Here is a 23,842-nt window from a genome sequence, read left to right on the forward strand (position 1 = left end):
CAATTAATGATTACCTCAAAATACCAGTATTCAGCACTTCTGAATTGCAACATCTCCTGACCTGCAGTCAAGTGTTCATCCTTTGCAAATCTTTACAATGAGTTCCACAAAATGGCAGAATTTTTCTATCTCTCCTCCCCTCTTTGAGGAAACTCCTTCTCTCATGAAATGAAGATGAAGGCAGAGGTGTGGCTGCATGATTCCATTAATTGAACGTTCTTTGCATTTTTTCCTGCATTTGGATATCATATTTGGGTAGTTTGAAGGACAGGGGCAGCGGTGCCTGTCACATGCATTAACAGGAACAGACAAAGTGTCCCAAGTTGTACTGCAACATGAGAAATTATACTGGGATCACTGACACCAAGTCCTCTGATAGCAATCCGATCACACAGGATCTCTGCCATGTGGCACAGGAGTGTGTCACAAGCTTAACTACTTGAATTCTGCTTGAGAGCACAAATAGCTAAAGAAAGTCTGTCGTGTTACTTGCAGGCAATACAGTGTTGGTTTTGAACTTGTCACCGTCTCAACAGTGGGAGATCCTGGGTCCTATGGCTTTCAGAAAAAAAGCAGTGGTGACTACAGGTAACACTTAGTGAAGTCTGCATAGAGGTTTGAAACATGCTTTAGATCTCATTTCTAACAGGTAGTTTTCTTTATCATAGGTGTGGATTTTGCTACTTGGAGGTGGAGAACACATTTGCTGGAGTTTACAACATTATCCCCACCACATTCCTGCCTCAACAAGAGGGCCCCTTTTTCTTAGATTTTAACAGTACTACTCCTCTTAAGGTGTCACAGCTGCAGTGAGGAGACAGAACTGTGCAGTGCTGTTTAAGGAGATAGTTTTGATCTATCCAACAGCCTAAGAACAGGTGAAGAACCTTTACTACACATGCACAAAAGAAAATTACATCCTGAGTTATAGCCAAAAGCGTAGAATCGTGGATTGTCAGTTAATTGTGGTGGGCACTTAGCTGTGGGTTTGCTGCTATGGTCCAGGAGTGAGCACTGTTCAACAGGCTTGGGAATAGGCTAAAATGCATATATTCAAATGAACCAGCAGAACTCGATTTATTTCAATTTTTCCACACTTTGAATCAAAGTCTAGTGAGTTATGAGAAAAACTAACATTGAAATTCCCTCCTCCCAACATACAGGATATATGGGCTAAAGATTCTATTCTTAAAAGTAAACATGTAAGAAAAAAAACATTCTTGTGTATTCTGCTTATTCAGTCTCAGGACCAAATAGCTTTTATTACATATTTATGCTGCTATCTATAATGTTTCAGCATGGAACTGGTTCTCACATCTAAATGTAAATGTACTACTGCTGAGCCAATAGTATTCCATGTGTCATCTTATCTGGAATATGTATATAGGAGTAAAGGAAAAGGAAGGTTCCAGCTTTAGCTATTTCTAAAAGCAAAGCAATTGACTTTAGTACCTAATAGAGTATGAGGTTCTGTGGCTTTCTTCCTGCCATCTGCCAGACCTAGGTTGATCCTGATGAGCAGGAAGACCAGGAGGTTATCCAGCAGCAGTGTCCAGGCAGTGCAGCACAGCCTTCCTCGAGCAGCTATGAAAGGTTTTCCTTTGAAGATCCCCTCTAAAATTCACTGTATCTACTGAGGGTAGTCTCAGTTGCTGGTGCAAGGAGATGGGGAACTGCCCACCATCAGGAACTCAGCAAAGAAATGTTTTCTTTTCATCACTTTTGTAAGTACACATCATGTAGGAAAGGATCATTTAAACGTCTCCCCCAATACAGCTGCAAGGAATGCACTTGCTGCTTCCATTATGCAAGACATCTTTGAAAACATACCTTTTTCCTTGTAAGTTGAAGCCAGTGAGGGAATTGAGCACACAGCCCATCTCATCAATAGAAGCAGGGTCAGAGTTCTTAAGAAAATAGTGGAGGTGGGATTAATGCAGAACAAGTTACTTTTTTCGAAGTGTCCCTCCTCTACTTGCTCTTCCTCTAGATCTGCATACATTGTATCTGAAGAGGATTAATGATAAGTTTTTATTTAATGCCAACTGCCTCACAAATCCTGAAATGGATTAAACTTTGTCATTTTCACAAAATTTACAATATTTCACCATTGGGGGAAAGGGTATTTTAAAAACAGCCATAGGAATTTTTGCTGCCATTCACACTGGTTTGGCAGTTTTCAAGCAAAAAGTTATCACTTAAATCTTGCTTTAGATCACAAGTGTCACTTGGCCATTGGGAAACTGAACACACATTCTACAGCAGCACCACAGAAATATCTGTGGGCTAAAATTATTCCAACAGAAATCTTCTATAAGTCCTCTCCAGAAAGTAGGAGAACCTTTTGTTTCATTTGCTTTGTCAGACAGCTGCTTAACAAGTGTCTGGTGCTGAAAGGGCAGTGATAGCTCCCGTCTTGGGAAACACACACCTTGCTGACTGCAGTTCTCTCAGAGACCATCTGGGCTAGGGAATTTGTGACAAGTTTGTCACAGAGTGACTTACCTTCTTTTGCAGGGAAGTTTCTGATGATTATTGCAATAAATCAAGAGAGGGAACAGCCTGGGCGCAGGCTGAGAAAAAAGCAGATTAGGTTATTTGTGGTTATGCTTGGCTTTTGGAGTATGTGCCAAGGACTGCTTCATCCCTAAAATATGAAAATTTCATTCAACTCCCATTTTCTCTACAGGTTTTTGTTAAGTTTTTTGCTGAGGCTAAACCAGAATAGCAGTGGAGTCCTCCACGTATCTTATCACCTCTAAAATCAGAGGTAGTGAGGAAGTCTCAACTGAATATCTTTCTGACAGTACAAAAAACAGATGCCAGAAGTGCCGGCTTTCAGCACCAAGTTCTTGCACACTCTCTGCTGTTTGAGATCAAGCTGGTAGACTTGCCTTCAGGAAAATCTGTTGTTGTTCTTCAGTAGCTGGTTTCTACTCGGCAGGAAGGAGTTTTTCTTTCTCTTTTCCCCTGAGCACAAGTTAGTGCCAAAGCTTATGCTGCGTGGAACGAGCATAAGGCTCAGCTTCCATACTGTGCTGAACTTCACTGAACTAAAAAGTAAGAAATGTACTCACTTTCCTAATGCCAGGCAAAGGCATTAAGGCCAAAGGATCCTGTCCCCACCAGGATACACTTAATATTTCTTACACATTCAGAACAGTCGGTGGATTGGGCTCATCCCCATTAATGCACAGGATTTAGGCTTAGTGTCAATCTTATATATATATTTATATATTTATATATAGGAAATTCTATTCAAATATTGCACCTGCATAGGCTACTAGAATGCCATCACTGTGCACTTCCCTTCAGCTATAGGACAGAACACTCAGGTGAAGTATTTGAGAGATACTACGCAATATCCATATAAATTGTAGCCAAGGGATTCTGGCAAATTAATTTTGCAACAAAGTTTTCTTGCCCTTTTTTCTTGAGAAAAAACGTTGATGTAAGCATTTAGGATTTGCTTTCATATTTTCTGCCAAATATATACTTTTATATTTTTTCCACAAGTCTGGAAAAAATACTGCAAAGTGAACTGATCCTTCTATTTTAAACACAACCTCAGGCCACTAAGTTAAACTTTTCTTTCCCCTGTACTGTTTAGTATTTTTTGAGCCACATGACAGAGAACATAGTTTGTTCTGTTTGTTTTGTTAGGAAGATACAGGTTAGCCCTTGGTTGATCCAATCGCTCAGTTCTCAAAGATTCAGTGAGATGTAGTACCATGGATGGATGCTATCAACAGCTTCTAGCCCAGCTGCCCCAGACAGTCAGTCTGAGTTCAGTCCTGCTGCAACATCATGTAACTATTTTGTACAGTCATTATGCACTTAACCACACAATCTCTGCAGCCTCTGAACAGCCACCTTATTTAGAATTATATTTGTGTACATACAGTAGAGGTTTTCATCACTTCATCTAAAAGGACACAGAACTTGTTTGATAATACCAAAGAAAAGTAGAAGTTCTAGGTTAACATTTGCTTTATACATCCTCACATCAGGGCAGCTGAAGCAATCATGTATACTTTGATACACCAGAGGCTTATTTTTATACCCATGAATGCAGCTACCATCATGCTATACATCAGAATCCATGAAGAGCTTAAGTAAAAACTGGAGAAAGCTTGTTCATTTGCTTGTACTCCATAGCAATGTATGTTCATTTAAGTCTGTCATATTAATAATTATGGCTTTTATGAAGTATGAAATAAAGAGTTTTCCATTAATTTATTAGACACACAGTTCTGCCTGTTTGCTTGCATGTTTGAAGGCAAAAGTTTTGAGCCTGCCAAGTCCATGGCTCACCAAAGGAGGAAGGCCTGCACCATGACCTTCCAGCAAATCTTGCAGCAGGGTGGTAGAAAAGAAGGGCAGAGTGGGTTCCACACCCTTTCAAACTTCCAGATCAATGGTTTTACCCAATCAGGACATACACAGGGCAGTACACCCACAAAATTAATTCATTGCACCCAGCTGTGGGAAGTTTGGGTTTCCAGTTAGATGAGAAGAAATTTAATAATAATAATAATAATAAGGGAGGTTAAAAAAAAAAAAAAAAAAAAAATCACTACCAAAACAACCATCCACAGAACCCAGGAAAATGTAACAGGTGTTGACTGGGAGGTCTGCAAAAGTGAGATTCAACCACAAAGACCTAGGGCTAGTTTTTCTAACAAAATGCAACACAGATAATAGCTCAACTATGAAAGTTTAAGTAAAAACACTTAATACAGTATAGCACTCCTTTACTGCTTTTCATATTTAATACAGTCTATCCCAGCTTTTTCCCAAGTAATGGTTACATCAGAACTTGGAACTACAGATTTCTTTCCTGAACATTTTCTGGGCATGGGAACTGCTGGCAGTAGAAGGTTTCAGCCTTAAGGTCTTCAGAAGATGTAAGCATATAAATGTCTAACACAGTTACAGCTTAACACCTATCATGTGAGGAATCTATTTTTTTATGAAAATAGGATTCTTTGCCTCCAATTCTGCACAGCTTTACAGCCAATTTCAGCATCATTAGGTACAGAGGTCTTAAGTAACAGAATACCTCTCTCCTTCTGCACACTAAGGGGGTTTTGGAGAACTTGACTAAAGCTCTGGTCCTGTGGCACAGTTCAGAATAAAAAGTGAGCCACATATGCGGGGATTTGGAAAGCTGGAAAGAGGTGCCCACGTACTGCAATGGATTCTAACACATGTGAGCTCAGCCTGCAGTCTTCAGCTGGAAGTGGATATTTGGAGGCTAAACTTGCTGTGGGAGAAGATTTGGTTCCCAGCACTTGAGAGAAACTTCACTTGCACAGACTCAAAAGGTGGAAAACAAAAATGTTTACTGTAGTGTGAAGAATTTTACATTAACTTTGAGAATAGATACACAAGCTGTGGCAGGGATGAAATACAACAGGACTGCAAAAACATAGAATAGAAAATACTTTGGGCAATACTAAGATTCCCATCAAATTAACAATAGAAACTGACATTTTAGATAAAATGGTGCTTTCAGAAATGCTTAGTCACCAAAACTGAAGAGTCCTAGGATTTTTACTACCACTTATTAGCATAATTATCAGACACTACTACTGCCTAACAGCTGCTGGCAAAACATGCCCCGTGCCCTTTCTAGTTTTATTGAACACTTTGTCTAGGGCATACTAAAATCCCAAGTCCCTTTAACAGTTATAAACCCCCACACAGTACAACCTACAGAGAAGCTTAAGAACACATTGTCAATCTACACTGGCAATTCCTTTTCTTCATGCATATTTCAAGGGCAAACCCCTTATCATAATCGTCCTGAAAACATCTATGACTCCCATTTTTGAGGAAAAAAAAACAAAACAGAAAACACTTAAAGTGCTGAAAAATAATACTTCACTTCTCAGGGAAGCAGAAGGGCAAGGGGCCAATCAACTCTTTTTGGTCACTGGAATCACCTGCAGAGTCCAAGCCTGACTCAGGAAGGTGTCTAGAAAGGGCCTCCCGCTGCTGGGCATTACCATCCCCTTCCTGACATCCATCTGTTTTATAGGCTTTTAGAGGCATGACTCGTTTTATCCTTTCTGTGAGCACCAAGGGAAGAGTGAAGGCTTTCAGACCCCACACATGCAACAGCTTTCCTGTATACAAAATATTTCTACAGTTTCAGCATAATACAGACCAATACAGATGTTTAAAGATTATGCCACTTGTACTCAAGAGATTGGTTGTATCTAAAGAGCATTTCATTCTATAAAACCAAAGCCAAACCGCTCTCTGCAAAAGTCTGGCTTGAATTTCAGACCCCCGACTGGCATGAATTTACACGGGAACATTACTAGTTATTGCTTCAGCCAGGCTGCTACAAAACAATTTACAAAGTCTGTGAAATATGAGCACAGCTTAAACATTTGATAACTCGTCCGGCCTACAAAGGATTTACTGAATAAAAACTTCAGCCCTCCACATCAATTAAACTTCTTAGTGCATTTTTGAATTCTCAGAGTAAACGCTTAAGATTTGGCATATATTATTGGCACAACGTTCTTCAAACACTTAGAAGTTCATGTATAAATATTTAGATTCCCATTATTCAGGACGGGGCACGAGAAGGCCTCAGCCAATCTGGGCAGCTTTCCTGCCCGCGCAAATTCCCTCTTTGATTTTCATGCACTGAAGGGAGAGCTGCTTCATTCGGTTATCCAGAGCCAGCCCTTCAGTGGAGCTGCTCCTGGTGCTGCTCCTGGTGCTGCTCCTGTTCTTGTTCACTCTGTCGCTTGTCTTGTTCTCAGCCCCTTCTGCCCTATCCCCTGCAAAGAAAGGATTAAACTGGATGTTAAACCCAGATTTCATTCTGCAAGCTAAGCTTCAAGCAGGTGCCTCTGCAGCTTCCTTTGCCAAAGCACACAGAAATTACAGGAGCAGGAGCAAGATGCTTTAACAAAACCAAGTTGGCCTTCCAAGCCGTGCTCGTCTTGTGCACTGCATCAGCAAATTAGTGAGAACAGCCTTAGGATGGAGCAGACAAGGGCAGTGGTAATCCTCTAGTCTGAATTAGTCAGCCAAGGCTGGCAGAGCCTGCAAGAAGCTCCTTCTGGCATGTAATTTTTTGTGGGTTTTTTTTTTCCCCCCTGGAACACAAGATTTTCAAAATCATCAAATCAATCAAAATTCCAAATAATGCAGGGCAGTAACTTAAATAAATAAATTCAAGTTTTCCTCCAAATAAATGTACCATGAGAATCCCACTGATGAAATCTCAAACCCCTGCACTAAGACAAAACTGGGGAAAGTTTGCAGCCAGAACAATAATTAATACATTATAAACATTGTTGTTAACTTTGAGACACAGGGCCTTCCCCAAAGAAGTGGCCAGCAGCTTAGAGCATTCCCTGGCATATGCCTAGGGAGGCTGGGAAGGTTTTCCTGCTCCCTTTATAAAGCTGAAAAACACAGCCCCAGGGCGTATCCAGCTGTGCATACCTCTTTCAGCTTCACATTCAGGGGAGGAGGCCCCACTGCATTCGCTCCGGGGGCCCAGGACAGGGAAGATCATCCCAAACTCAGAGAGGGAGACTGGGCTGGGCAGATCCAGGCTTCCAGGTCGTGTTGCAGGAGGAAACTGAGTGGGCACCTCACAGGGACTCGTAGGACCAGAGCTGAAGCTGGATACTGACTGAGTTTCTGAATCTTCTTCGGATACAAAGCTGCTGCCATTATCATCCTCAAACACTTCTGAAGCCACTGCAATGTTCAAAGAATATTCCAGTTAGTAATTAAGCCTCCCCTCCTGCACCTGTTTCAGTTTTTCAGGTTTTCATCTTCCATACACGGACACACTGCTAACCCATGGGCTGCCCCCTCTAGTTTTCTGTCCCCTGTGCAAAGCCTTAGCTTGGTTCTGCCCAGAGGAGCAGCACACCTGCCAGCCAGGCCATGCAAGGCCAGCTCTGCAGCAGCTACTGCTCCTCATGCTAAGAAGCTCTTAGATTTTTACTGGCCCTGCTGACCTTGCTTACTTGTGGTCTTCAGCAGACAACTTAGGTTAGAGCCTAATTCCCTGTGTTTGCCTCCCCCGGCACTATCTTGATCCCAGCGCAGCCTCCTGGTTATTTAAGGCACTAATTAGAAAGACACAGGTCCCAGGATTTATTTTTGAATGAGGATCACCAACCACCACCAAATTAAAAAAAAACAAAACAAACCAAAGCACATATTCTTTTCCCTGCTTGTGTTTGCATAGATCTGAATTCTAATTAAAGCAAACCAAAACTGTCCAGATTAAGCTACAGGGAGAAGAGGAAGAACGCATTGAAGAAGGTTCCATTTTGTGCAACACAAGGGTGTAGATTTTGCTGAAGTTAAATACACTTCAGAGGCTCATGGCAGGGTGGGGACCAAAGACTTCTGCATACAAGCAGTCCCACTGGGATGAGAAGGTTCTCTACACACATCAGCCTCTACACCACACAAGTATGTGCTGGAATCACATTGACCTGAAGAAGTCCCAGACACAGCAAGACATCCACAGTGACCTGAGGTTATCTTCAATTCCTCTTCCTTGTGATTCCTGCCATTGTTCGTGAGGCTCAGAATTGCTTTGGAAGAGCAGCAGGAGCAAAGCAGCAGCATTAACAAAATGGCTCAAAGGAGAAGCTTCAAAGAAATTCTTCGGTCACCTTGGCAGCCCGGGGCTCGCAGGCACTGCTCGGACACAAAGGTGCCAACAGAGGCTGCCACTGCCATGGTTATGGCAGAGATGTTAAACCTCTTTCTGCTGGACTTGCAGATTGCAGAACTGCATTTACACATTGCAAAATTGACGCAAAAGGCTTCAAACAAAATGGATAACGTTATCCACCTTCCTGAGTCCTCTCCAGGGCACTTCATACTGAGACAGCTTTTCTTGTGGTTGGGGTTTTGTTTTGTTTTTAATGAACTCAAACCTAAGTCTGCAGAGGGGCCTTTTCACTTGCTGTGCTTCATCAATATATGGTGAGCAGTACAGATAACTGTGGGGGGCAAAAGCAATAAAAAGTTTGGCAAAAAATGTTTCCAATTAGAGTCCTCTGCTTGGCAAGAAGCAGTGACATCAGACAGTATACAACTGGCACAGCTTAAACTGTAGCTTCCTTTTCACAATCTAAATTCACTGTAACAGGAGCATCTGCAAGGGCCAAGAAACTTGCTGATGATGAGGTGTTTTATCCAACTCCAGCAGACAGAAATCAAGATATAAAAGGACCTTGGTGGAAAGCTCCCCCCACATTACAATGAGAACTTAATCCAGGCTATTTTATTATTTAATCCAGGCTGCTAGTGCTGCCCTGTCATAACCCAGTTCTGTGTTGGCACCAGACACAAGCTGATCTCCTTCCACTCATGTCAGACTGTGCAATTCAAGAGAGGGATGAGCCCACACTGCTGGTCCTTGCCTGCAGTCTCAGCAGCATCCAGGGGAGCCAGCAACTAATATTAATTAATATTAACTTTCCTGCCTCTTTCTGCCCCTATATCCCAGGTCCCTGAATTCCTAAAGCACAAAATACCCTAAAACTCAGTTATAGCTAAGGCTTTCACGAGGCCTTTTGCACAAGGAGGGGGACTTGCAGGTATACAAAAGAGGTAATTCCTGCCTATGTCAGAAAGGGTCAGCCTCAGGAGTTGAGGGTGGCAGAAGATAAGCAGCCATACTGAAACCTGGCTGCATCAGCTGTCTGGACACAGCACCCACTTGCTGCTGCAACTCAGGTCCCAGTTGTGCAGTACTGAGTGAGAGAGCTCCAACACATTGTGCAGAAACTCCCGCCACTGCAGAGGGTGGAGGCCAGCCCAGGGCTGCCTCCCAGCTCACACAAGGACCTACAAGGCCTCAGTGCCAGTACACACTGATGTCTGTAGGGAAATTGCATCTTCTGCCTTTGGGCACCAGGGCTGTGCAATCACGGAAGCCTGCAATCCTGACATAAACTTTTCCCTGCAGAAACGAAGCTGAAATACAAATAAAACTGGTGGTTCTGGGACTGGGGAGCAAGAAAAAGACTTTCTGCATCAAGAAGGGGAAAAAGTGTCCAGGAAGGAGGCAAAAGTAGGCCACATGTAATCCATCTCTCCACTTTCACTCAGAGCCAGGACAAATGCAAACTCACCACACAACAGACATTGCAGCACAAGGTCCCCATGTGCCATCAGAAAGCAGAGGTTACCTTGCTTGTTTGGAGCTTCCTTGGAGGCTGTTGCTGTCACCCATTTCTCCTACAGAGCCCCTCAGCACACTGCAGCAGCATATTGCTGCTTCTTCACTTCCCTTGTTCACAGCCCACCTGCTCTACTGAAATCACACCTTGGCAAAAGACTCTGCAGCACAAAGGAGCTTATCCTTACACGCTTCCATGCGAGCATCACACCTTTCTGTACTACTGTAGCCACAACTTCAGCTCCCTCTGCCACAGGCCCAGCACTGGAACACAAGCACTTGATCCAAAGGGTCTGTTCCCACACTGGCTGAATCATCTGTGACAGCCTGCGACCACCCCAGGCGAGTCACTGACAGCAGCACCACTGGCATAAAATTAGACAAACGCTTTGAAGTGTGTTAATTTTGCTCCTTTCATACAGCACCGTACAAAAAACTACAGAGATGTTAAGGGAATGGCTGATGCACTTTAACTCCTTACCCTTTCCCTTGAAAACTGGCTATTAAAGAATGTAATCAACTCCTGCAATAACAAGAAGCGTCACAACTTAGCCATAGTCCCACAACAGCCAGCAAATTTCAAAACTGCAGAATACGCAGAGCAGCCCTAACGTCAGCATTTCTCACAATGCCCATGGGATATTCCCAAGCACAACAATGCTCTGTACTCACTGGACACGGTGTCTGACTCCGGTTTACTCGCTGACAGGTCCTCCACAGAGGTGTTGCTCCCCTCGGCACCCACGCCACATCCTCGGGGCCCCATGGCAGTGGACCTTCTCCTCTCATGAATCTCATCTGAGATCATCTCCAGATTTTTCAAGGCAGTCTTATACTCTCCCTTTGCCAGGGCCAGTTTGGCCTGCAGGTCATCCACTGTTTTCTTCAGTTGCTGACAAGGGAGACAGGTATTAGATGGACTTTCACTACAAACAAGACACAGCACACAGTTCCCCGTTATGTGTCCAGGTGCCTTGGCTCTGCACAGGCAAGCACAAACCGGGGCTGGTATCTATGGGATGGGAGAGCTCAGAATTCAGAAGCACCCTAGCACAAGTAGTGGCACTTGTGAAGGAGACAACAGCAAGGCCAACCACGGGAGCTAGGGACTGGGATTGCCTCTGGAGCGTGGTCATGGCCCCTGGCTAAGCACAGAGCCGAGGCCCTGCTAAGATGTGAACTTGCAGGATGTCTCCTTAACAGGAATGCAGCTCTCAGCTATGTCACCGCTTATCCCAGAACCCCTAAGGTTTGCTGGCAGCCGGAGGGGGCTGAGCCTCACTCTCTGCTGAGCACCAAACCTGTCACTTCTGCTCACTAAACCTGCAGAACAGAATGCAGCAAACCCCAAACCCTGGCAGCTGTAATACAGCAGTTCCTGTGTCCCCAGGCACAAACACCACCCTACAGCAAGGACAGGAGTGTTGTACATCCTATTTCCCAAAGGGGAAACACTGCTTGTGTTTCTGTAGCTCTCTCAAAGCTGTTTTGTTGTGTATTAAAAGCAATCTGTGCTTTTTTCATACAATTTACACAATTACCTTGCTTCAGGAGGGCACTGAGCAGCTGCCATGGAGAAGCAGCAGGCCCACAAACAGTGCATTTGCCCATGGAAAAAAGGGAATTTCTCAAAAGATGCTTCTAGGCAGCAGGGATTACTGGCCTGGCACCCAGCCCAGGGCAGGCAAGGGTTCAGCTTGATGCAGCAGCAGCCACAGGCAGGCAAGGCAGAGGAGGAGAGGGCACCCAAGCCTGGAACCAGGCAAGGAGAAAGGTGCACACCAGAGTCTCTGAGGCTTACAAAATGCTGTTCAATCTCAGGCAGCCCAGAGAAGGGCTCACAAAACTGTTGTGGGATATGCCTTGAACCCCAGAAAATGAATGGGAATCCTTTTCTAGGTAGAATCCTACTGACCCAGCACCCCACTGGAGCCTTCCTGCACCCAGGGCCAGCAGTCCAAGGCAATGTGCTCCACTTAAACCCTGCGCTATACAACAGCACCAGCCACTACCCTCCAACTGTGAGGAGCCAGGCTCCCAGTTCTGGGGGCCACATGCAGCAAAATTCACTCAAGTAGAAAGAGAATGATTCTTGCATTTGAATTTCTACGGCTACTCTGCCCTCCCATCTCTGGCAGCTCCAAGACTGGCTGTAATAGCAGGGATTACCATCCCACACAGAACTGCCATGCCTGCCCCAGGGCCACTGTGCTCTGCAAGGCATGTGCTATGCCCAAGCATGGCCAGACATCATTGCACCACACAGAATGCAGTGCAGAGATGCCAAAAAGCCCTGAAAGCATATCCAGCCAAATCCCAAATTCCTCTTATGCCAAACCCCAAATCAGAAATTCACATCTGCATAATATTTGAGCACTGCAAGCAGGCTGCTTATTCTGTTAATTGATCCAACCAGTGAACATAAAAGAGCACCCCAAGTACAGTTAAACAGTCTGAAGCATAAAACATAGAGGGGGAGGGAAATGAAACCCACAACAAACAAATAAATTCCACACACATTAAACTACAAGAAGCAAAGACAGTCAAACTGTACTCTTTTGGTTCTGACAGAGTTCAAACACTCTTATTTCACACAAAAAAACAAAGACTATCTTAGACTTTTATCTTTAAAATGTGCTTAGCAAATTGCTCAAGAAATTTTGAATTGGTTTTGTATAAAAACACAACATAGTTGTCAGAGCACTTGAGATGTAATTTCAGTATCTACTGTAAGCAGTAAAGAGTTTCAGATGGATCTGAATTATATACGTACCTCTAGCTGGACATAGTACTTCGCCTTGAGTTCAAAATAAGGTCTGTGAAAATACAAAGAACAGTTGTTTACAATCACTGGGACTGAACACAGTGTACTGGTGTGGGAGTTGCTCTCTTTGTAGCATTAACACAGCTATTTTGTGTATCACTGCAATCCCAAGAGACCACTATCCAGATGATGGAACACCTACATATGCTCTCAGTGTCTCTCTCTTACTCCCTAATGCATCTATTTCTCAGGAGTCTTTTGACCTAAATTCAAATTGCAAAATTCCAGTTTTTGGAGTTCACAGCGTAATTCCTCCAGGCCTTCATTCTGCAAGACATTTAAATGTAACATCCAGCTTCAGGCACAGTCATCCTCTCCCTACCCAGCTAATTTCTGAGCCCACAGCACATGTAAATTCCTACAGAAGGTGAACCTGCTCCATGTTCAAGTGTGGGGGGTGGTGGGGCAGTACTTGGATTTTTCAGTGAAGGAGAGAGTGTGAAGAGAAGTCAGAGCACCACACACAAGGGCACAGCACTTCCCAACAGTGGCCCACCAGGCACTTCCCTAAACTTGCTTGTAAGGTTGCAAGAGGACAGGGGTACGGGAGGTGCAGTACAAAGCCTAGAAACCACTTTCCACCCTCAAAGTTTTGAAGCCCACAAGCCAATATCATTTGATACAACACCAAAAAAAAAAGATACAAAAAAAAACCAACTGTAATTTCAGCAGGGCTCACTACCCTCCTCTCCCCACTCAGCAGCTCTCGAGGAAAGTAGGGGAAGAGATAAGCAATTGGATATGGCTTTACACAAAACAGAATGTGAACCACCCTTGTTGTGTTTCTACCATGACAGCAAGGCTCTTCTGAGCTGTAAGCCCTACTGCAGCTGCATTTTGGACTGTGCACTGGAATTCAGGAGTGTGAAACTGTGGCTTTCTGATCCTACGTTCTTTGAAGGGTTGAATTCACTACACAGTCATACACAAAATAACTGAGTTGTGTTTCCATTAGAGTAGGTTATTTACAGTTCTGATATTTTTAAGCACCCTCCCACCATCACCAGGAGCACACAGCCAAGTCTTGATGCTTCCAGTGACATCAAAATGCACCTCTGCCTTCCCTTAGTGGGACATCACCCTGCCAAAGGCTACACAGATGCACCTGCCAGGCCAAATAAAACACTGCAGTTGAGAATTTGGATCCAACAGATAAAGGACTCCTACAGCTGTACCCCAAAGCAATGGCAGCAGACAGATACTGACAGAATGGTGTTGCAGGGAAACACGCACAGGGAACACAGTGAAAACCACTCACCTCAAAGGACCTGATTTTCAGCCTTCCTTAGCCTGGTGCCAGTTGGGAGGAACAACCAGGCTCGAGTCCTAACTTCCTACCAGCTTCCACAAGCCTTAGGAAAAATCCCCTCTCTATCAGCAACAAGCATATGTGTGTTTGCATGGTGTGAAAAAACAATACATATGTGCATGTGTGTATATACACAAATATACATATGTACACATACAAACAGGAATGCTTACTTGCAACAGGTAGGAAAAACACCACCTCAGCCACTGTAAGGAGACCAAGAGCAGGAGCTTGCACATAAACCCTCCTGCTCACTCATGGCTCACACACAGCCAGGCACCTGATGCCAGCAGGAACCAGGGCACTGGCAGGGGAGGCACTCCCATGTCCCAGGGTCCCTTCATTCCCTGACATCCCTGGCCCTGTAACCATTGAGGGCTGGTCTGGAACTCAGCAGGGCAGGAACTGCTCACTGATACAAGCATCATAGGCTGGCTGAGCCCAGGGCACTGCACAGACAAAGTGCTTTTCAAGTAGATGACAGGAAGAGTGAAAGGCACTTTGCCCAAGCCACCAGAGCAAAAAGTGACTTCCAAAAATCAGCTAACATAGGAGGGTTCATTATCCTACAGCTCAGAGGCACTGAGAAGATCTGGTAACTGTTAAGAACATGCAGCCGTATGCACATTCATAGATCACAAGCAAGTAAGCACCCAAAAACTAAATTAAAAGCAAAACCAAAACAAAACTATCCAATAATCCTTTGCTCATCAACTTTACAGGGCAAATCATCTAAATTACTTTCCTCCAGGATGCTCCAGTCTTGCTTTCAAAATAATAAGGCTTTAAGCGTCTTAATCCCAACTGAAGCAAGGAGCAAATGCAAATCATTTCCTGCCCGGAAGAGAGCAACTAATTCAGTGAGTTTAATTGTGGATAACAGTGAGTTATCCACAAGTTTAAAGAGAAGATGAACAAATGGCCAAAAAGGCCTAGGTGTTAGAGCCAGTGCTCCCACACTAACCAGGGAGAAGGTCAGAGCAGGATGTTGGTGTTAAATCCTTCCTGAAAAGCAGCTAGAGGCCAGCTACACCCTACAATACAAACAGCTGCAAATCCAGCAGCCTCATTTCCCAGTTTCTGTAGCAAGCTGACATCATGGATGTTTTCAGCTCAGCTGCAATTCTCCTTTATGTGAAAATTGCAATGCTGGAAGACAACTGACCTTTCCAACATCCCTATGTAGCATAACTTTAAAGGCATCCATGACTATTTGTGCCACCAGGCATCTTTCACGTCACTGCTAGGTTAGAAGTGGCATTTCTATACAGCCTTTACTAAAGGATCTCCAAAACACCCTACCTAGATGGTTTATGCTGCAGTCAGCCCTGCTGTGAGTCAGAAGAATACACTGGGATCCTTCCACAGAAGTGGAAAACAGCTTGGCCCAAGGAGAACGACACAAGACACCCCTCCAAAGGTAGTTCCAGCAGAGAAATGAAAACTCAAAGGCATGTCACACAAGAGGCAGCAGGGACACCAGACTCCACACCACCATAAAAAGCTATGTAGGACCCCACTGACAACTTAATCATGGTCTTTATTTTAAATCTTATTGCAGGGAAGGAACTCCCGGCAGCCAAAATTGTTCTCAGATATTGGCCTTATCCAGAGAAATCTGTCATTTAGTGATCTGATGATGGTTTTCACAGCCCCTGTGCTGTGCTAGACAAACAGCATGCAGCTCATTCTAGGAAGTCACACCACTATACTATTTCAGCAAACATGCTTGAATCTTGCTTGAGAAGTGCTAATCCTTTCTTGAATTGAGCAAACACCAGTCAAAATAGATTTTCAGTTGACCGATTTCACCAAAAAGTCATTTTTAAATGGAAGGGATTAAAAGCTAAATACAGCAAGCAGATTGTTTAGACAAGCCACAGTCTGGAAATATAAAAAAAAAAAAAAGAAAAAGATTGTGAAATATAAAGAGGATTAAGAATTGGTTGTAAACAGGGCCAAAATTTTAAACAAGTTCTGAGCAAAAAGCTGTTTCCCTTCTCTGCAACAGAGCCAAACTGCACAGCAAATGCAGACACAATTATTAATGACACAAGCTGCTTAGCTATGCCTTCCAAAGGGTGTTTCCTTCCCCAAGAACAGCTCTCACACAGCTTTGCCATGGCAGTGGCAGGAAGTAAACAAGCCTTGTGTACAGCAGCTTTCACCCGTGCAGTCTCACACCTTTCAGCTTTCTGTCACTTGCTTTGTTGCTCTCCTAACTAAAAATAAGAACTGTGAACAATCCCAGGCTGTGAAACATCCACACAGAGCTCTGCAGTCAGCACCTGTGTGGATCCCATGCACCTGTTCCTCAAATCACACACCACCAAAGAGTTCAGTGCACTCGAACAAGACCAAGGTGCTGCTCAGAAAAGGTTTCTTATCCCATGTAGTTCACCAGGTCTTTCATTAGGAGGACAAGGACAAATACCAGTACCAATTGTGCTGTCAGGCTGCTACACACAGAGAGAAACCCAAAGAGCAATACACTTTCAACAAGTTCAAAAACCCCATAATATAGGTATTTTCCCCAAACAGTTCTCACCACTAAACTACTCTCCAAACATAAAACATACTTTGACTTATTGATGGCTCTTTTCAGCTTCTTCTCCAGTTGTTTCATCCTTCCCATGGCAGCATTGTATTTGGCTGCAGTCTCCTTGTGAACCAACTCACTTCTCGTTTTGGTCTGTTCCGCCTCCATGACCTTCAAGAGGGGAAAAAACAGGTTGAGCAGCAAGGCACAATGATTGACTTCTTATCATTTCAATTAACAACAACAACTTTATAATCTCTCCAATCAGCTCATGTCAGGAAAGTGAGGGTACAGAAAAAATTATTCCCAGTGAACCTACTTAAAAGTCTTTCCCAAAAAAGAGCAGCAGGTCTTCAAACACTGTAAATTATGACAAGGGTGTTAGAGCTTTTCGCATAGTCTCTCTCACAGGAAGTTCAGAAGACCCTCAGCTTTTGGACCATCCATTTTTTAATCCAGTTAGATACTCACAAGTGGAGCAACACTAGCAGAAGTCACCCAGTTACATTCAACAGTAATGTTTCTGTTTCCTCCTGCTCCTCTCTGGGAAACTTGGCTTTCCCTGCAGAGATCTTGCTGGTTGCTCAGCTCCCAGTGCAGCCCCATCACTCTGGAAAGGGCTGAACACCAACCACAGCAGAGGGAGGACTCAAATACAGTTCAGCCTGAATAACCAATCACTAGAAAACACTGTGTCCGAGATGGCTCTTCTCTTAAAAAACAGCTGACATGCCTGAAGTCAGTTTCAATACTGAAAATGCAAAGGTTCAAGCCCTGAGCTGACACCCCTACTAGGCAGACAACAAAGTTACGCTGATGACCAGTCCCCTACCCTCATGTATCAAGATAACTAGAACACAAGTCTGATAAGGAGCAGCTGAGGGAGCTGGGGGTGTTTAGCCTGGAGAAAAGGAGGCTCAGGGAGACCTTATTGCTCTCCACAACCCCCTGAAAGGAGGGTGTAGCCAGGTGGGAATCAGCCTCTTCTCCCCAGCCACAAGCTACAGGAAAGAGGAAAAGGCTTCAAGTTGCTCCAGGGGAGGTTTAAATTGAGTATTAGGAAAAATTTTTTCACTGAAAAGGGTTGTCAAGCATTGGGAGAAGGAAGGTAAATGTCTCTCCATTAGCTGCACTGTTGGTACTCCATGGCCACGCTTTGCCAGTAATTTTATGCAGGGTACTTTTGTTGTCCAAATTTGAGATGTTAGAGGTGTAAGTCAGAAAATGTGTTTTATTTAGTGCATTAGCAGTCAGTATCCAGACAGGGAGGCAACTGATTTTTTTTGAAGTCAATTTTTTTAGGCAATTTTTTTAAGCTTCCTGTTTTGCAGCTATGAAGGTATTAATACAAAAAATGGCAGGACTTGATTGTCTCTGGTACTGGGTTTTGAAATGCCTCAGCTGCGATACCAACTACTCTGCAACCTCATGCAAATTTGTTCCACCTGGCTCCCACCACAAGACTGCATCTGAGCTCTCATATGCAGAGAGAATATTCAAAATAGCTTGATTTTAAATAACCTCACCCATAAAGCTCTAATTTTTTGAAAAACCATGCTAGTTCTCATGACCCTCAGGCAGAACTGAACAAGGGAAAGAGATGGTCAGCTCTGACTCACTTGGATCACTGCTCCTCTCAGGAAAACTGTCATATTGTCCTTTCTGATGCCTAAATGAAAGAGTGAAACTGCTACAGCCATCAGCATCAACTCAGAGCTCTTGCTGCCACAACTGGAGGCCACCTTTTGCTTATCCACACATACCACTCATTATTAAAGAAAGTTTAAAATTCTGTAGAAATTCCTATGATAAATAAAGATTTTCAAAGGATCTTTTGATAAGATACAAAATAATATACTCAACTCCAACACCCTTCAACTTTCTCACATACATAAGGCATCCATTTTCAAAGAAACAGAAAAAAAAAATCAGGTTCATAACATATTTTCTCCTGCATCCTGAAAAATAAACTGCAGCCTCTTATCTCAAACAACTGTTTTAAGGCCAGTTGGTGCAATGACTTGCCTTAGTGAAACATGTCAGACAAGGCTGGTTTTAACGTGGAAGTCTCTTAAATTAAACTGCAGTCTCCCAGGACTGCACAGAAGGTGGTTCATCTTCTTTCTAGTCTGGCAAGGAAACTGCAATTTAAAAATGCTGTAAGCTACAAAATAATGGAGCAACTGGAACTTGCCAGTGCTCAGTTACATGCCAGTCTCTCACATCCGTTCTTGGGGCAAAATTAGCATAAACTTTGATATCTGGGATAAATCACTTAATAAGTACAACCAACACCAGGGTCATAAAGCAGGTTAGGTGTCCAGTATCATGCTGATTTTTCAAATGTTTCATATCAAACATCACAGAAATGCTGAACCCTGCAGAACTGGGATTTGAGGATGACAGATTGCAATTGCCTCAAAATATCTGACAAAATGTGGAATTTGCTGCTGGCCATATATACCCACGTTCATTTCCAGAAAGGAAATAAATCCACCCCCTTTTCCAGAAAGAAAGAGGGAAAACATGCTATCCTTCATCCTTTTGAGAAATCAGTGATGTAAGAAAATCTCTCTCTCCCCCCACACCCTTGTTTTTCTGTGGGAATTCTGTCCTCATGCTCACATTATCTGCACAAGCCTGCAGAGACAGTCTGTCCCCTTTCCCTGAGGCAGCAGCTCAAGGTGCATGCCCAAAGCTGAGGATATTACCTGGGGGATTATAAGGTACCTCTGCAGAGGTCCACCACTTGCCAGGATGCATTTAGGCACTTCATTTAAACAAGAAGAAACAAGAGATATCTTCCACCCCTCCGCAAAAGCTGAACAGCCTTTAAATGGAGAAGCTGTTCACCAGGGCTGGTGGACAGAAACAAACTACAAACGACGCTGCCACCTCTACAGCTGGCAAGTTCAATGTAAGACCAGCTAGGCAAACCCCTCATCTCCTTAAGAAGGCTTAGAAAAAGACAGACAGGCTTTGGTAGGAAAGTAGTTTTTATTAGAGCTAATAATATATTTGGTGAAAAAACTGCAGTGTCATATGGACTTGTAAGGAAGCTCTAGGTCACCGTTCCCAAACAAGCTGGTTTGTCTAACCCAAGTGCTTCTACCACCCACCTTCTCTTGTAGATGCTCCTAAGCCATCACAGATGCAACAGCATCACTCAGAAAAAGGCAGAAAAAGAAGTGAGGATGACACCTTTTCAGACAAAGGCTGCTCAAGACACATCTCACCTCCTTACATCGTACCTGCCTTCCAGCTCACCCTTGGGGTGAGCAGGGGACACACTCTTGGACAAAAACACCCAGAATGGATGAATTTCCAGGATACCCACACAACCACCACACATTCCTGCAGCCCTTGCCTGTCCCTAACTGCTGGATCACATACCCCAGGCAGAGCTCACTCTCCCAGGTAGCACAGGCTATAAAATAAAAGTAATGGGAAACAAAGCAAGCAAAACCCCCCAACACAGGGATTAATAAATTCCTCTTCCCCCCTGCCCTCTATTTCCTACCCAGTTGTCTGGAAAAGGAAGGTCAGTGTAGAGTATGTATTTACCATCAGTAAGTCTGTACAAGTAGCTTTGTTCCACCCAAAATGTTTCCATATCCTGAAGTAAAAATGGACTCCAGGCAAAATTTCAGCAACAACAACAAATGCAAAAAACCCATTTTCTCAGTGGAGTTGAGCAAAGCTGACCACCTAAGCCAGAGAATTACTCTGGAGGACTGTTTCTTTCACAAAACATTAAATTGATTGTTCTTCTAGGGGAAGAATTAAAAATAAAAGAGGAAAGAGACAATGCAGCATCTGTAAACCAGGAGGAGAGAATCAAAATACAAGGGATTGCAAAAAAACACTGGATTTCCAGGATAAAGTGACAGAGAGACCTAGACAAGGAAAGGTGTGTTTTGTTGTTTCTTTCACAGATTTTTCTTCTCCCTCTTTTTCCCCTAAGTTTTTCTAGTTGCAGGAAGTATCTCTCCTCTCTACATCACGAAAGCACCCACACATTTTACACTGACAGATGGTACTTCACAGTGTAATATCAAAGGGAGCTTCACAAGCCAAATTAATCCAAGAGGGAGCATGCCTCCTCCCTCTTAACTCTCCCCTCATCCTCTTCTTTTTAAAATGTCTCATGATCAAGAGCCAAAACATTTCTTCTTCCTGCCAGAATTTATGAACTCATCATATCTCAGGAAAGACTGTAAAAACAGGACCTTTTTAAGACTGCAGATTCCATCAGCAATTAGAAATTAGCAATTTCTCTTGAAATTCATGAAGGGTCTTCCTTTCTGCTCCAGCTTGTGTCAAACTAGAGGTAACACATCTGTCAGTACTTTCCTTTTGTACATCTTAATGAATTATTTTCAATAGGAGCATAAATGTGAAGATCTTTTTCCTCCATCCATCCAAAATTCAATGTCCTTTGGTCCTTCCACAGGACTCTCTTTCACAGCCCTGCTCTCTGCACCCCACGCTGCAGCATTACAATTCGAGGTACAAAAAGGTTGGTACCCACTAGCAAAAACATCATCTCCAAATTTTAAAGAGACACTGCAGTTAACAAAATCCTGGTAAGCCAGTGGCTAAGAGGGAACAGTACTCTTCTTCCCCAGGCAGCTTAAGAGCTCATCAAGCCTGTCTACATTTCCATTATAATCAACAGAGAATTTATCTTACAATGAACTTGCCCCTCTGGACACATTGCTCTCCAGACACCACTTATTGATCAAGTTGCCTTCCATCACAATGGAGCTTTTGGCAAGTAATTTTGATACACAGTCAGGTTCTAGACACTAAGGAGCTAAATTCCAATCTAAGTGTCATTACACTTCTGAGATCTGTGGAAAAACGGACATTTAGGAAGAAAACACAGGACTTTACCCCAAAATACACATCAAGTTAAGAGTAGAAGTGGGCAAAGCAGCTGCCTGACTTGCAGGATTGCACCATAGTCCAGTGCTTCTCTGTTGTGAACACTTAGTTCAAGCACAGACATTTGCAGGGATTAGTTGCATCTTCACAGGCAGGTAGGCAGGAATCCAGCTCCTATTTATGCTCCCAGCCTTCTTTGGAAACACAGCTCAAATTGTAAGGTGCAAAGAAATTCTCAAGTGACAGCCTATACTCCATGTACATGTTCATGCTGGTTCTATCTGTTCCATGAATAGAAAGACTTTCCACACGTTATATTTCCAGCTCATCCAGGAAAAATAAAATTTCAGTAACTCTCCTGTTTCACATCAGTTGAATTGCATGATTTTCTAGATCAGTGGCTACAGAAGTCTTGCTTAAAGAAGCCCAATGGGTTGTCACTTTAAAAAAAGTGTTAATGGCTTTTCAGACTATCAAGACATCAAAAAGCAATTACAACATACAACCTTTATCTCTATTTCCTCCCAATGAAGGTCTGGAAACAGCATTTCCTGTTTGGTACCCTGGAACCCAAGTCTCTGTCTATATCCATTAGGTCAAGTGCAGAAGCAACCTGGCAGCATTTGCATGCATTATAGCTGTGTAAGAAATCAGTTTCTCATTTGTTCTCTTGCCTGCTCTTTTTCTTTATACTTTCTGTTTATGGTGTTTGTCAGCTACCAAGCTGCTACAGGGCTCAGGTTTGGTTCCAAGTTTCAGATTAATTCAGTAAAGCCTGCTCCCTCTGCCTAAGAACAGAAAATAAAAACACTTTACTCTGGCCTGACATTTCTATCAGGAGAAACAAATGAATTAGTAGGCCACTTCTAACATTTAGCTCAAAGGTGCTTTTCTGCACTTGAGTCCTTGCTGCAAAAGGCCCACTGCAAGGTTATTTTCTGCCCCATAAAACTATCATCTATAAATGCATGCAAAAAAAGCTAGAAAATCCAAATAACCAGAGTGCAAAAGCTTTCTCCAAGGGCAATTTTATATGTGCAAATAGAAGATGTCTATTTCTTAATCCTCAGCCTTCACCCCAAGAAACGGTTTTTCCATTAGTGATTTCTAATGTAATTAATAGTTAATGATCTGAGTTGTCAGCAACACTGGCAGTCAAGAAGAACTTTTGTTCTAAAAGATCTCATCCTCTAACCTCTTTTCATCCATAGCTTAGTGGGGAATGTCAATGTTTTCTGCTCCCTGAGATGCCAGTTCAGCCTCACTGAACACTAAGCACTTCATTAATTGCATGCACTGAAGCCAAGTGAAGTTTTCAGTCGCTCTTGGAGAAGATAAACTCAGTCAAGCACTCCAAATTAACTCAAGTTGGGTGTGTTCAGTCAAGACTTCCAACAGCACTTTCACCCTTTTAGGCTCTGACCTTAGCCCTCAGACCTCCACCACGGCCAATGAAAATCCCAAGACAAGCTTCCATGGAACTCTCAAAACCTGCTGCACCATGGCAAGGCACAGATGGGTGCTTTGTGGGAACTGAGTTTACCCAGACTATTTTAAACACCAGGAACTGCTGGACAAGTTTTCAATTCATGGAACCCTCAGCTGCTTCTATACACTCCAGTCAGTGCCTAGGAGATTTTACAGCTGCAGTAAGTACACTAAGTTCCCCATTTACTGTTCAGCTGTAACAAAGCAGAGACATTAAGGCTTGAATCAGCCCCCCAACAAGCAGGTATCCAGCAATCAGTCAACACCACCAGCAGGACTCCACCAAACACTGCCAGCAGCCATCTGCTGCTCTGAATCACTGGGTTTACTCATCTCAGGAGCACACCTCTTACAGACTGTCAGGGAACAATCAAGGGTTGTAGGAGGACACAAGGATGCCTTTGAAATAGCCAAGGAAAAAAAAGAACTAGTTTGTACTCTCAAGTTGCCATTGTTTCTTTCCTCACCCACCCCAACACAAGTTTTTGTTATGCCAGCTAGAGGGAAGTAGGTGGCAGATGTGATTGCTGTCACTGTTCACCAAAACTCAGCAGTTCAGCAGTCAGGTTCTCTAAGCAGCTCCTTAGACACTTCTGGTTTTCCCACCTA

General features: G+C 43.4%; 2 protein-coding genes across 4 annotated transcripts in view; one reads left to right on the forward strand and one right to left on the reverse strand.

Moving 5' to 3' along the window:
- Nucleotides 1-4,244, forward strand: part of CAPN7 (calpain 7) — a 31,899-nt gene extending 27,655 nt beyond the window's left edge. For all 3 annotated transcript variants that reach the window (XM_005518996.3, XM_088062893.1, XM_014248527.2), the window contains 2 exons: nt 496-588; nt 669-4,244. In XM_005518996.3, the coding sequence (XP_005519053.1) occupies nt 496-588; nt 669-813 (238 nt within the window). In that variant the 3' untranslated portion in view covers nt 814-4,244. The remainder of the gene's footprint in view (nt 1-495; nt 589-668) is intronic.
- A 1,084-nt stretch (nt 4,245-5,328) lies between these two features.
- SH3BP5 (SH3 domain binding protein 5) overlaps nt 5,329-23,842 on the reverse strand; it is a 51,113-nt gene continuing 32,599 nt past the window's right edge. Inside the window, exons 5-9 of the mRNA XM_005518995.3 lie at nt 16,899-17,029; nt 12,960-13,002; nt 10,859-11,078; nt 7,474-7,734; nt 5,329-6,800 (exon numbers count right to left, since the gene is read on the reverse strand). Of these exons, the coding sequence (XP_005519052.2) occupies nt 6,607-6,800; nt 7,474-7,734; nt 10,859-11,078; nt 12,960-13,002; nt 16,899-17,029 (849 nt within the window). The 3' untranslated portion in view covers nt 5,329-6,606. The remainder of the gene's footprint in view (nt 6,801-7,473; nt 7,735-10,858; nt 11,079-12,959; nt 13,003-16,898; nt 17,030-23,842) is intronic.

The sequence above is a fragment of the Pseudopodoces humilis genome, chromosome 1 (genome assembly GCF_049639895.1).
Source record: "Pseudopodoces humilis isolate 2021_Gansu_Grassland_sample_001 chromosome 1, ASM4963989v1, whole genome shotgun sequence".
NCBI classification, from domain to species: domain Eukaryota; kingdom Metazoa; phylum Chordata; class Aves; order Passeriformes; family Paridae; genus Pseudopodoces; species Pseudopodoces humilis.